This window comes from Acomys russatus, chromosome 25 (genome assembly GCF_903995435.1).
Source record: "Acomys russatus chromosome 25, mAcoRus1.1, whole genome shotgun sequence".
NCBI lineage: Eukaryota > Metazoa > Chordata > Mammalia > Rodentia > Muridae > Acomys > Acomys russatus.
This window is the reverse complement of record NC_067161.1, coordinates 36,080,665-36,094,744: the sequence shown is the minus strand read 5'-3', so window position 1 is coordinate 36,094,744 and position 14,080 is coordinate 36,080,665. Positions and strand designations below refer to the sequence as shown.

The window sequence follows — 14,080 nt, the reverse complement described above, 5'->3', positions numbered from 1 at the left end:
AGATCATTAGAGGAAGTCAGGACCGAAACTCAAGCAGGACAGGAACCAAGAGGCAGGAGCTGTTGCCGAGGCCATGGAGGGGTGCTGCTTACTGGCTTGCTCTACATGGGGTGCTTAGCTTGCTTTCTTACAGAACCCAGGATCACCAGCCCAGGAATAGCCCCACCCACAATGGGCTGGGCCCTCCCACATCAATCACTAGTTAAGAAAATGCTCTACAGGCTAGCCTACAACCTAATCTTGCGGGACATTTTTTTAACTAAGGCTCCCTCCTGTCAGATGATTTTAGCCTGTGTCAAGTTTAACATGAAACTATCCAGCACACCCCTCCCCCAATCCTCCTCACTCTCCACTTCCTCTTTTTTTTTTTTTTTTTTTTTTTTTTAAATTACCCACTGAGTCCAATTTGAGCCACCCATACAGTGATGGGTGTGGGGTGGTCCAGTGGAGCATCTTCATCCTGTTCAGGTCACGGCTGTAAACCTGGCTCTCCTTCCCTCAGAAGCCATCAACTAACAGTAGAGCCTCAGCTAGGGGTGAGGGCATGCAAGCATGTGTGTGTGTGTGTGTGTGTGTGTGTGTGTGTGTGTGTGTATGTGTGTATGTGTGTATATGTGTGTGTGTATGTGTGTATGTGTGTGTATGTGTGTGTGTGTGTGTATGTGTGTGAGTTCCTTTGCCATTGAAGAGTGAAAGAGACTCACAGTTGCCTTTTGTGGCAGTTGCAAGGGATAAGTGGCTCCTCAAGATTGTCACAGGGAGGGCACAGCTCAAGGATGAAGTACGTGACAGTGGTGTTGTCATAAGCAGAGCACACAGCCACATGCAATTTCCAGGCTGTGCTGAGGCCCCACCCATCCTCCTCTCCCTCGGCTCCCAAATATTGGGGTGATCCTTGACTGCTTCCTTTCTTTTATTTTTTTAATATATTTTATTAATTTATTCATATTACATCTCAATTATTATCCCATCCCTTGTACCCTCCCATTCTTCCCTCTCCCTTTCTTTTATACCACATATGAAGTCCATCAGCACATTCTCTAGGCTTTCACATTTAGAACAGCACTCACCAGCCCGGTGAGGTGGCCACGCCTTTAATCTCAGGCACATGCAAGTGAATTTCTGTGAGTTCGAGAACAGCTTGGTCTAAAAAAGAGAGTTCCAGGCCAGGCAGGGCTACTAGAGAGACTCTAGCCCAAAGAGTAAGGACAACAACAATAATAGAGTATCCAGAGGGGATGGCGAGAGGTCTCAGATGGTAAAGTGTCAAGTGCGCAAGCGTGAACCTGAGTTCAGATCTCCAGCACCCATGGAAACATCCCGGCATGCCTAGGATCCAGCACTGGGGAGGTAGAGACAGGAGGATTCCTGGAGCTCCCTGGCCAGCCAGCCTAGCTGAACTGATGGAATCTGGGTTCAGTAAGAGACAAGAGAGCCTGTTTTTATGAGTAAGACTCAAAGCAACTGAGGAAAATACCAACATTGACCTCTCTCTCCACACCCATGCACATGCGCGCGCGCGCACACAGCCAGGGCTACACAGAGAAACCTTGTCTCAAAAAATAAATGAATAAAATAAAATAAGGGCGACAAGATGGCTCCCTAAATAAAGGCACTTACTGCCAACCTTTCTTTCTTTCTTTCTTTTTTTTTTTTTTTTTTTTTTTTTTTTTTTTTTTTTTTTTTTTTTTTTTTGAGACAGGGTTTCTGTTTCTCTGTGTATCCTTAGCTGTCCTGGACTCACTTTGTAGACCAGGCTGGCCTCGAACTCACAGAGATCCGCCAGCCTCTGCCTCCCGAGTGCTGGGATTACAGGCGTGCGCCGCCACCACCCGGCCTCCATGCTGTCTTAAATACCCTTCAACTCAAAGTCCCTCCTACTTTTTAATCCCGTCTTCTGGCTTCTTGCTCTACCTCTTGACCTTTATTAAATCCTGTGCGCAGAAAATTCTGGTATTAGATGTGTGTGCTAGGGCTCAACCACACTAAACAAAAGACAGGTTTTTACAGTTCACAATCTCAGGGATCACACAATGGGATCAAAGATCCTGCAACACACTGGGCTGGCTAGTGGGCCCTCCTGTCCCGGCTCAGGCCCTTTGAGACCCACATCTGGAAAGATAGCAGAAGCTGGCTGTGGAGACTGCAGGTCTGGAAGTGCAGCTACAAGGTTGGGGAGAAGCGATGCTGACAGCTCACAAAGTCCTTCGATGGGAAAGAGCCTGGTTCCCACCCGTCATCATGGGCGTGGTTTCCCTGCTGTTTCTGGTTATCGAGTGTCCATTTGTACTGTCTGGTGTTTCCAGTTTTATTGTGTTTTTTTGCCTCTTTTTGTTTCCATGCTAGCATCAAGGATGGACCACTGGGCAACAGCAAAGATTTCATGAAATCCGCAGTAATCTCATAAAAACTCAACACAGAGCTGTAAGCTAGTGGAGATGCTTTTTTTTTTTTTTTTTTTTTTTGGCTTAAAGGAAGAACAAAGCCAAAAATGTACCTCATGGGCCAGCACGTCCACAGCCTGCTTCTCGCCTACCTGATTGTGACCTTTGTGCTGCTGCATCCTGGACTAAACCAACATGGCATCATTTTGAAGTACATTGGAACGGCCAAAGGGGAGACGAACAAGCTTCGGGGCTGCAGTGGAGTATGCCCGGCCCCTGGGAGCAGTTGTCCAGCGCTGTCTGGATGCTAAATTGTTACAGCTGCTCTTTGCTTCCCTGGCTCTGCCCTTGTTAATGGAGATTCACACAGGCCAGGCTTCCTGCTGTGTAGTGCCAGGTGTAGCTGGGTGCATTTCCCATCAGTCTTATTCCCATCAGTGTTATTTTTCGCAACTTCCTTTAAAATACTAACGTGGTGAACTTTACTGTTTTGTACAGTGAACTGTGGCTTTGGACAGCTGATGTTTGCTTTAGCTACATTCAAGGTCATGCTCTGCGGCTACAGGAAGCTGGTTCTATTGTCCGCCCCCACAGCCTGCTTAGCAAACCGCCTGCCTTTGTGAGTACAGAGATTGGGTTTATCACTTTTGATGTAGAGGCTGCTTAAGATGCATTCCAGATCTTCCACTGTTGGAGAATGCCCACGGAATAGGATAAAACCAGTTCCACACCCTAGTGTGCCTTTCCTCTCTCGTACGAAACAGCGCAGTTTTAGGAAGCCTTGCTCGCATGAGGAGTCTGACAGGCTTAGACTGACCTTTCGTCCCCTTTGCACGGTCTCAGATTAATCGTTAACAGCTTTTGAACAACAGCCTTCCAGAAGCTTGTATTCAGGGGCGTTAGCACCGTCTTTGTTCCGGCTTTTCAGCTGATTTAAAATGTTTGTGACTGCCCAATGTGGTGGCGCACGCCTTTAATCCCAGCACTCGGGAGCAAGAGGCAGGCGAATCGATGTGAGTTCGAGGCCAGCCTGGTCTAGGAGAGCCAAGGCTACACAGAGAAACCCTGTCTCAAAAAAAAAAGTTTGTGACTTTACTCTAAGGCCAGCCAGGTATAAAAATCTCCTTTGTTCACTCAGTAAAAAAAAACAAAACAAAACAAACAAACAAACAAAAAAACCTAGATCATCTATTAATTTTTAAGAACAGAAAAAAAGCCTTTAAAAGTAAGCCTGGAAATTCTCTGTCTCTCTGTCTCTCTCCATATCTCTCTCTCTCTCCCTTTTAGTACTGGCTTTATTTTAGTCACTCTAGGTTTGCACTCGGGAGGCAGTATCTACACTGGTGTTTTGACCTTTTTCCCTTGACAATTCTCAGAAAATTGCAGGCCTGCAGCTGGGAACGGACTACAGATGATGGCTCATTCTGGTCTGTGTAGCGTTTGCAGTTCCTTGAGCTTACTATGATCACATGCCCTCTTGGTAGGTAGACTTTTAGAGCAGTTCAAATCTGCAGGATTAAACTTCTTCTGGGCCAAAATAAGACACATGTGGGCTAGCCCATGAATTAGATGCCACATAGTTTGTGGATCCATTGCCCTGGTGCTGTGAAGCTGAGCCTTGTGTATCTGTCTCTGTCCTCACCTCCTCAGCACTGTCGACGGTGGTGCCTGCTGTAGCATGTATTTGGGTTTTTGTTTGCTTGTTTATGTTTCATGACACCCACCTTAATTTTACATCTTTTCTTGTAAATAAGCCTGCCTTTCTACCTGGAACTTTCTGTGTGTATATGAATAATACATGTTCTATCAGTTAGATAGTTTGGCAGTTTTAATAATTTCTTCTACTTTGTTTTAGTGTAAGAGGGGAAATAATTTAAAAGTTGGAACCTCAAAAACAAACAAACAAACAAACAAACAAACAAAACCTTCCAGTACCCACCTCCGTAGCACTGGGATCACAAGGGTGCACCACCGTGGGTCCCAGGATTTGAACTCAGGTCCTCATGCTTGCGAGGCAAGTGCTTTACCAACTGAGTACTCACTCCAGCTGCAAATGGCTTTTTAAAAGTGTACTTTTTAACCCCTTCTTCCTAATTAGGAGGGGGTCCATGCTGTCCTCCCGTGCAGTTGGCATTTGAGCTGGCACAAGCTAGAGATGCTGGTACAGGTGACACTCTGCATCCAGGGCAGCCTCCATTGTGAGGTAGCTGTGGCTTGTTTCTTGCCAGAGGCAACAAACCCTGAGGCTGAGCCCACAGCCAGGCGCCAGAACTTCCGCTCTAATGATGTTTTTCTTCCCAGCCAGTGTTCTCCATAGACCATAGCATCAAGGGCTGAGCTGGGAGACAGGCTGAAAGTCTGTGTGAGTCCTGACAGATGTCAAGGCAGTCCTGAGGGGAATCGGTGACACTCTCCTGGGTACCTCAAGAGTCTGGTAAAGCATCTCCAAGCCCAGCTTCTCAAGCCACCACCATCCTCTGATTCACATACTCTGGGCTTTACCCAGGACCAGGCACACTGAGGAGTCAGGAGCCAGCATCTGAGACCTGCTGTGTATGGATGGCTTCTCCTGATGAAAGCCCGTCAAGGGTCTGCTGTCGCTGAGCGCGATACCTCTGCTACCTGTTCGCCATGGGCAAGACATCAGTGCTTAGAAAAGACAACTGTGAATGGAATTTGTTTGGTGGGTCTAAGGCTTCCTCAAAAGGCAGTGGCAGTTTTGGTGGCCGCCGCCACCGCTGCAGCAGCACCAGCAGCAGCACCAGCAGTGTCTCCCCACAAAAGGACCCTCGTGGGGAAGCCGACGCACTATTGTGAGTGGTCCCATCACCCCTCCAGGGCAAGTGCAGCCAGACCTCCATTCTTAAGCCTCCCACGTGCTCCCTGGTGGCACTGCAAAGCTCCAGAACCTAAGAATGTTGACTGTAGCTCTGGGGAGTTGTCTGGGGACACCATGTCTCCCAGTTCTTGCAAAGAACCCAGATAGAGCCTGACGCAAAGAGCACATCCCTGACACCAGGAGGATGCCCGTCCTTCCGCCCTGTCTCTATCCCAGTCCATCTTCCCACTCCCCAACAGACATAGATCTTCCTATAAACAACCATCACCCATGTTCCGTTTTTACTGCCCCAAACTCAGACACACAGAAGATTTTTCTCTAGAGAGAGTCTCACTCTGGAACCCAGACTGGCCTCAAATTTGCAGTTCTCCTGCTTGGCCTTCTCAGTGGGTGCTGGGATTACAGGAATGCTTCAAGCCTCACAAGCAATGGTGATATTTTATATCCAGTCCTAAAGTGCCACTTCCCTAAAACCTACTTCTCTGACATGTCTTTGGAAGTGCATACACAAGCCAGAGATATAGCACAGAGCTACCGCCCTTGCCCAGTGTGCACAAGGACCTGGGTTCCAGAGATGGAGGGGGAGAGGTGGAGGAGACAGAGAAAAATGGAAAGAGAAAAGTGAAAAGTACACACGCAGGCAGGCAGGCATACACACAAACACCAGGCAGCAACCCTGACTTCTGAGGAAGAGGTGTGAGAGGCTGAGACAGGAATGCAGTTTTTATTCACAAGGTCCCTTGATGTGCTTTCTTTTAACTTCTGAATCTCTTACGATAAGTCTTACTGTCTAGTTGCCAGCATAGCCCATATATACATAATATGGAGGGACTCTATAGATGCCAAGAAACATGGAGCACCATCATTCGTGAGGAAATTCACTCAGGACCCTGCAAGCACTTGTGTAAAATCATGGGCACCTAAACACAAATAGAAATTGCCCCTCATGGCCATGAATGTGCTTGTCACAGAGAGGTCATGGGCACTTGCCATGTACCAACGTATTTTTTCTCAAGGAAAAACAAAACAAAACAAAACAGAAAACTTACTTTTCTAAGTGGCTCAGCATAGCCCCCAGCCTATGTGTGCTGTCCAAGGCACTGTGACCCAAGGCAACATGCTGTTACCCAAGATGCAATGGGTTCCCATAATGCTTCACTTTTCCAGAAGGCCAGGTATAAATGAGGCCAGCGCTATCTGTGATAGCAGAGAAGGAAGAGGTGAAGCTGACAAAAAGGAAAAGCATAAATGGGAGGAGCCTAGGATATATTTTTCCAGTATTTGTAGCTGTCAAGAAGTAGCTATATAGAAAGACTGGTGTCCCAGGCTTGCTCTGAACTAACTGGGATCCTAGGTGGAGGAACATATCTCTCTCATGGTGGTAGGGAGGAGAGGAAAATAGATTTGGCCCACTTGCAGGCTTCGCCCTGAGTCAGGAGCTTTCTCTCTGTCAGATTTACTGTGAGGCCTCCTCCGGGGAAGTCCCATGGCAGCAGAGGGAGTCCCCGCCTGAAGCTTGGCAGTCTTCAGTGGCCTCCTCCAGGAATCCCGTCATTCCAGCTGCAAGGGATGACACTGCCAGTTTAAACCAGCCCCTGCCTGCTCCTCCAAGGAAGTCCTATGACACCCCTTGGCTCTGTTCTCAGAGCCCTGTCACAGCCATTCTTTCCAGTCTGGCCAGCAGCTGCTGATATGAGTGTGAAGGGTACTTGCAACCCTGGTACATAGCACTCACCAAGCACACAGTACTCAGTACTTATAGTGCTGTGCACGGTGGCTATTAAGGCTCATGTTTTATCCAGTGCATAGCATGACTCTATATTGTGTTTGTGGAGATCTGTATATATTTATTTAAATGATTATTGGCATGAAGGGCTGGAGAGGATCAGCAAATACTTTATATATTCTACACAATTATTGTACTTTCTCTAGTAAGTTGATGGCCCAGTGAGCAGGCAGGCAGGCATGGTGGCATCCCGGCTTCCAGGGGCAGATGTAGGAAGATCAGGAGTTCTAGGCCATTCTGGGCTACACAGCAAATTTGAGACCATCCTGGGTTACATAAGACTGTCTCAAAAGACAAAAATCTTAACATTTTTAAACTCGAATGGCCTGCCAATAAATGTCTTTCTAAACATTAGAAGTGTGGTAGGCTTCGATGATTATTATTTGGGAGAATAAGGTCCAAGGGGTCTCCTAAATAGGAGCAATTTGTATCTGCTTCCTGTTTGTTGGGGTTCCTGAGCTGACACCATGTTCCAGGACAGTACCCTAGAAGTGAGAGTCATGCTACAGTCCACACACCTGGGTCTGCCCTCTCCACAACACACACACACATACACACACACACACACACGTGAGTGTGCATACACACATGCATGCATGCAAGCGTGTACACGCACGCACACACGCACATGCTGGGAGGAAGCTAGGGGGCAGCCCTGCCTCGCCTTCCCTTTCCATTTCTTCTCTTTTTTTCTTCCCTCCCCTCCTTTCTGGTGCCCTTGCCCCCCCCCCCCACCTTTTCCTTCTCCACAAGATCTTCTTCTCTCCCCTTCCCTACCACAGGTTTATGCAAATCTTTATCCATCTGTTGAAAAGCAACATTGGCACAGGGTTCCTGGGACTTCCCCTGGCTGTGAAAAATGCTGGATTGTTGGTAAGAGGCACCATTGGCTAGGAATCAGATTTGTCCACGTTTGGGGAGAGACAAGTCTTGAGACCTCTATGATGGGGTGACTCTCGGGGACTGGGCTCTGCCATGGCAGCTGTGCCCATCAGTTAATTCCCTAGAGTCAACTGAGCCCTCCCGGAGAGGGTGGCCACTGCTCAGAGTCCCCGATCACCACCCTCCTCTCCAGTCCTTACGGTTTCATGCCACCCACTTTCACACTACACTAACCTTGACCCTGTAAACTTGTATGTGTGTGACTCCTGTTTCATACCACTTCATAAGGCACCGAGTGGCCCTGGAAGGCTGTGGCAAGAGGCTCTCCAGTTCCAGGCCAACCTAAGCTATGTAGTGAGTTTCAAGTAAGCCTGAGCTACATCACAAGACTGTCTCAAAAACAAACGAAAAGCTCACAAGGGCTAAGGATGTGGCTTAGTCAAAGATTGGTTGCATGAAGCCTTGAGTTCTAAGCACCAGGAAATAAAAACAAGAATAAAGCCATCTGATGGTGTGTGGGACAAAAGCAAGGCATGGGCATAAGAGTGTCCCCAACCAACCCCCCTGTTCCCTACACCCAGCGGACACTATCTCCTGGTTTATGCCTCCTCTCAGAAACTGTACCATGTTCTACGAGCACAAAGGCTGTACCTCATATGTCCCTTCCCTGGAGTCCTTAGAGGGCCTGCAAAAGTCTGACATACTCACTCTGAATCTGCGATAACAAACCATATGTCTCCCCTTCCTCCCCACAGTCCAGCTCTGGAGTCCTGCACATGGAAAGCCCCAGTAGCACCCCTTAGGGTTGGGGTGATGCAATGTGCAGAATATCTCTTCAGTCAGCTCATCTTCTCCAGGCCTGATGATAAGTGGCCCCTTGCTTCCTCCCACCTAACTTCTAATGATCAGCAGTTCCAGGCAGAGGGAGGACCTCCTCCATCAGACGTCTGCAGGAGAGCCTTAAATCTACACAACTTCAGCCAGACAGTCTCTGTCAGCATGCTCCGGGATGCCTTGCTAGCTCTTTGGACTGACTTCTTTTCCTCTGAGAGTAGGAGTGTGCCAGGCCCCCAGGATTTAAGGTTGTAAACAAGATGGGGTTCTGCCATGTGGAGGTTGCTTCCTCGTGCAGTCTAACAGCACACTTGACCCCACATTTGCTCCTTTGTGACAAAATAATGTCACCTAGGGCACATCTATAAAGACACATTGTGCCCTTCCGGTCATGTCCAGAAGACTGTGATTCACAATCAACCTTGCTTCTCGATTTTTTTTGTTTTTTGGGTTTTCTCCCCCACCGTCCACAGAGGCTTTTTTTTTTTTTTTTTTTTTTATGTTTTACATCTCTAGAAAAAGAATCCCAGGATCTTCCCTTCTGTATGTTTTCATCTTTCTTCTTCATGGTCCATGATGCCAGTTGAGGGTGTCAGTGCAATGAAGCCAAACTGACAAGACTAGCGCAGATTGTGCTGCCATTTTTCTAGGTCCTTGAGTTGCGCATTGAATCTAGGCCTGGTCACTCCACACTTGTTCAGTCTGCCCGTGAGATTCATGACAATTTTCCCAGCTCTGGATCTGACAAGCAGACTCGCTGGAGCAGTGTTCCACAGCCAGCTCCACCCCTCCCCCCGCTAGTCCACAATATCCAGGGACAGTTTCCATTGTCAATCTGGGGGGAAGGTCCCAGCCCAGGGGTACAGCCCTACCCCACATCCTGCACTGCACAGAGTGCCTCAAACTGGCCTCAACAGACTCACCTGCCACAGTGTCCCTGGGCCTGATGATTAACCCTGGTCTTTAAGGATCTTAGGAGAGCTGGAGCTAAGGTGTATAAAGGAGTTAAATTTACCATGGGGGATTCTGGAAGAATATACTTAGAGGTAGATGAAAAAGGGCCTCGGCTTTATGGAATGGTGGACTGTTTGTCACATCTGGAAGAACTTTAGCCAGCGTGGGGCAGTAGGATCCAGGGACAGAAAACATTGAGCTAAATGTTCATCATAGACAACTTCCAGTTCATTGGTTAGAGCTGATTGGTTGGATAGTTGGATGGTTGGTTAGTTGGTTGGCTGGTTAGTTGGTTAGTTGGTTGGTTGGTTAGTTGGTTGGTTGGTTAGTTGGTTGGTTGATTGGTTGGTTGGTTGGTTAGTTGGTTGGTTGGTTGGCTAGCTGAGTGTCTGGATAGTTGGTTAGTTGGTTGGCTGATTGGATAGTTGGATGGTTGGTTAGTTGGTTGGCTGGATAGTAAGCTGGTTGGCTGACTGGTTGTTTAGGTTGGTTGGTTAGCTGACTATTTGGATAGTTGGTTAGTTCGTTAGTTGGTTAGTTGGCTGATTGGTTGGTTGGCTAGTTGATGATTACAGGGTCTCACCACATAGTTCAAACTGGCCTCAAACTCACAGTGATCCTCCTGCCACAACCTAAGTGCCGACACTGTTGACATCTGCCTCCATACACAGCAAATTTTCTGCCATCTTGAGCCAGTGCTAGGATGGAATCCAGGATGTCACATATGCTTAACAAGCCCTTACCACTGCACTACAGTCCAGCTAGAGATTTTTATTCTGAGAAGAGCCCTAGTGCCCTGACTGCACCAGGGCTAGGTTGTGGATGTGGCCAGCTTTCATCTCACTGTCTTCTTGTCCTGTTCCTCCAGGTGGGGCCTGTCAGCCTCTTGGCCATCGGTGTCTTCACAGTCCACTGTATGGATATCCTGCTGAACTGTGCCAGCCACCTTACCCAGAGGTCAGAGTCCACAATTCTCACCCTACAGGCCTGATCCCAGGGCCACTTCTCCAGGCTACCGCCTCTGCTTCTCTGGGTCTTCTAGAGGTGACAGAGGGATTTAGGAAGAGTCTCAAACAAAAAACGTTTTCTAGTTTGAGGAGCCATGTAGGCCCACGTGTTTGAAGACTTGGCTCAGCTAGTGGCAGGGTCTGAGGAGGCTACGGAAAGTTAGGAGGTGGAGCTTGTGGGAGGAAGTGGGCCTTGTGCTTCCTGATTTGTTGATGTGAAGAGCTGCAGTCTCACACTCCTACCCCATGAACTCTACCATGGCTTTCTCAGCATGCTGAACTGTATCCCTTCAAACCTTCACTAGTACATATGAGCCCCTGGGTTCCATCCCTAGCACCTCCAAAAGAAGCTAACACGGGGTGTTAGTGTGGGTCCCGTTCTGCAGCTACTGAATTAGAAGCCACTCTGGCATCCATACCCCTTTGAGCCTCAGTCTCCTCACTTGGAGGCACCAAAAGCAGCAAAATGTACCAAGAGTGCCCTATGAAATACTGGGTATATGCAGGATCCTCAGACATCCTCTTGGTTTGTTCTTCTTTTAAATTTTTAATTTTACTTTTTATCTGTATGTATGTGTGCACTCTTATGAGTTTATGTGGACCATATGTGTGCAGGGGCCCCCTGAAGCCAGAAGGAAGGGTCAGATACCCTGAAACTGGAGTTACAGATAGTTGTGAGGCACCGGGTGGGTTCTAGGTCCTCTGTAAAAGCAGTAAGTGCTCCTAACCACCAAGCCATCTCTTCAGCCCTACCTCCCCTTTTATTTGAGGCAGGGTCTCATGTAGTCTAGGCTTGCCTCCAAATGGCTGCATAGCTGAAGAGGACTTTGAATTTCTGATCTACTTGCCACTACCTCCCAAGTTCTTCCAACAAAGTCATGTGATTTCATACCCCTTTAATACAGTGCTAGGCAGGTACTCTACCAAATGAGTGACAGTCCCATGCCCACTTTTCTTTCTTTCTTTCTTTCTTTCTTTCTTTCTTTCTTTCTAATCTCCCTACTCCAATACAGGTACTTTGTCAGGGTCCCTTGTTCCAGGAAAACCCTTTCAAGGCAAGTTAATAAAAGTGAAGAAGACAGTTAGCATGACATGAGCAGTTTGCAAAGGCTCCAGTCATTAAATGCACATCACACTGCCTGTAACTCCAATTTCAGGAGATCCAATGCTCTCTTCTGGCTTTCATTAACACCGGAACTCACATGCAGAGGCTGATCCAGACACAGGTTTATACAGCTGAAATCATTTTTGTTTGTTTGTTTTTGTTTTTTTCTTTGTTTTTCAAGACAGGGTTTCTCTGTTACACAGAGCCCTTGCTGTCCTGGACTCACTTTGTAGACCAGGCTAGCCTCGAACTCACAGTGATCTGACTGCCTCTGTCTCCCGAGTGCTGAGATCTGAAACCTCAGTGGTTTCTTTCTCAGAAAGAAAAGAGAACACAATAAAAATACAAAGTACTGTGCTCCTCAGGACCCAGCCACCCCCACTACATTCAGGTCCAAGTGTGTCACTCGAAGTGAGGAAAGGCCATCTATAGAATTCAAGGCTGAGGCAGGAGGATTGCCAGTTCCAGGCTGGCCTGGGCTACCCTGAGCATTTTTAAAGCAAAGATATAAAGTAAACATTTCCATGGGCTGGCGATGTACCTCAGTGGTAAAGCACTCTTACCTGGCATGCAAGCTCAGTCTCCAAAACTCATCCTAAAGCCAAATACACGAAACCCAAATAGTGGATGTACCTGGAGCATGTGCTAGTCAGAGCAGCCTTTCAGCTCATAAAACAAGTCACTCATCAGGGTTTCAGCTCATTCAGCCGTGAGGCAATTGGTGTGATTCTGCTGAGCCAACGGCTTTACAAGATTCCTGTTCTCCTTCCTGGAGCTCCCAGGACAGACGCTGTTTTTATTCCCACTTTGCAGATGAATACATTTAGGCTTAAGTCCTTTGCCCTGGGTCACACAGCTGGGAAATGGCAGAGCTGGTCTTTGAAGATCTATCTGACTTTTTTTTTTTTAATTAGTTCTTTGAACACTTCATAGAAACTAGTTGGATCATAGTCACCCTCCTCCCCTAGTGCCTTCCAGATCCACACTCCTCCCTTCGCCACCCTCCCCACTCTGTACCACCTTCGTTTCCTTTCCTTTCCCCCTCCTTCCTTCCTACCTCTCGTTTATTATTAGGCCCATCCTTAACCAGCAGTGACTCTCTGAATGGCTCCTTCCCAAGCCCTCTGGGTACTCACACTTCCTGCAAGCACCAACCTGCCAACAATTGCATCAGTCCGGCTTTGTCCTTTGGCTGGTGGCATCATTCATTTCTCTCTGACATTTAGGACAATGGTCCTTTTTCCCATTAGGGCCTTCTACTACTTTTGTTTTGGTAATTTCCAGGACTGTCATTAACTCTTCATATAATTCAGAATAAACTTGATCTCTGAATCTCCTGCGTCCACCTCCAGAGTCCTGGGGTGACAGCAAGCTGGTTTAGAGGGCTTCATAAAAGTTCTATGCCTCGAGCCAGGGGCAGTGGTGGCGCGCGCCTTTAATCCCAGCACTTGGGAGGCAGAGGCAGCCAGATCGCTGTGAGTTCGAGGCCACCCTGGTCTACAAAGCAAATCCAGGACAGTCAAGGCTACACAGAGAAACCCTGTCTCCAAACAAACAAACAAAAAAGTTCTAAGCCTCTTCTCTATCCCCTAGCCCTGCAGTTAGCACTGAGCATGTGGCATCTGGCCAGTAGTAGCTCTGTGCCACGCCAGAACCAGAAGGGTCCTGCTGCAGAGTCACCCACTCCCCCTTAGAAAGGCAGAGTGATCCCAATTCTCAGTGTAAACAAAAACCAAGCCTGGCTGGCCATGCCCACTCTGCCTCCCTCCCCCCACCCCCCACCTCCAGCTTTATTTAAACCAATGAACAGGTACTGCTTGTTCCAAAGGACAAAACCAACGAAAGCTACCTAAACGTTGTGTTTAAAACGTGCTTCCGGATGTTTTAACTCACGCATCATTTATCCTTTTGCCCTAGACTGCAGAGGAGTCTTGTGAACTATGAGGAGACTACAATGTACAGCCTGGAAACATGCCCAAGCCCTTGGTTGAGGACGCACGCAGTGTGGGGCAGGTACTGGTCACGCATGTAACAACAGTCCTAGTGAGGAAACCATGACAGAGTGCCCCACCAGCCCTGGCTTTATGTCTGCATGCATAAGGTTTTCCATAGTTTTGGGGTTTTTTAAAAAAAGATTTTATTTTATGTTTAATTATATCTATCTGTGTTGTGTGTCTGTATTTGAGTATGCGCACATGAGCACAAGTTCCCCTAGGAGGCCAGAGAAAAGCACTGGAACTGGAGTTCCAGGTGGTTTTAAGTCCCCTGATGTGAGTGCTTGGAATTGAA

General features: G+C 47.7%; 1 protein-coding gene and 1 pseudogene across 1 annotated transcript in view; both read left to right on the top strand.

Moving 5' to 3' along the window:
* Positions 1-2,136: 2,136 nt before the first annotated feature.
* LOC127207913 (ADP-ribosylation factor-like protein 6-interacting protein 1) lies at positions 2,137-2,695 on the top strand (annotated as a pseudogene).
* Positions 2,696-5,015: 2,320 nt separating this feature from the next.
* The window catches only part of LOC127208663 (proton-coupled amino acid transporter 3), a 29,734-nt gene continuing 20,669 nt past the window's right edge, over positions 5,016-14,080 (top strand). Inside the window, exons 1-4 of the mRNA XM_051168171.1 lie at positions 5,016-5,197; positions 7,792-7,882; positions 10,548-10,636; positions 13,709-13,804. Of these exons, the coding sequence (XP_051024128.1) occupies positions 5,016-5,197; positions 7,792-7,882; positions 10,548-10,636; positions 13,709-13,804 (458 nt within the window). The remainder of the gene's footprint in view (positions 5,198-7,791; positions 7,883-10,547; positions 10,637-13,708; positions 13,805-14,080) is intronic.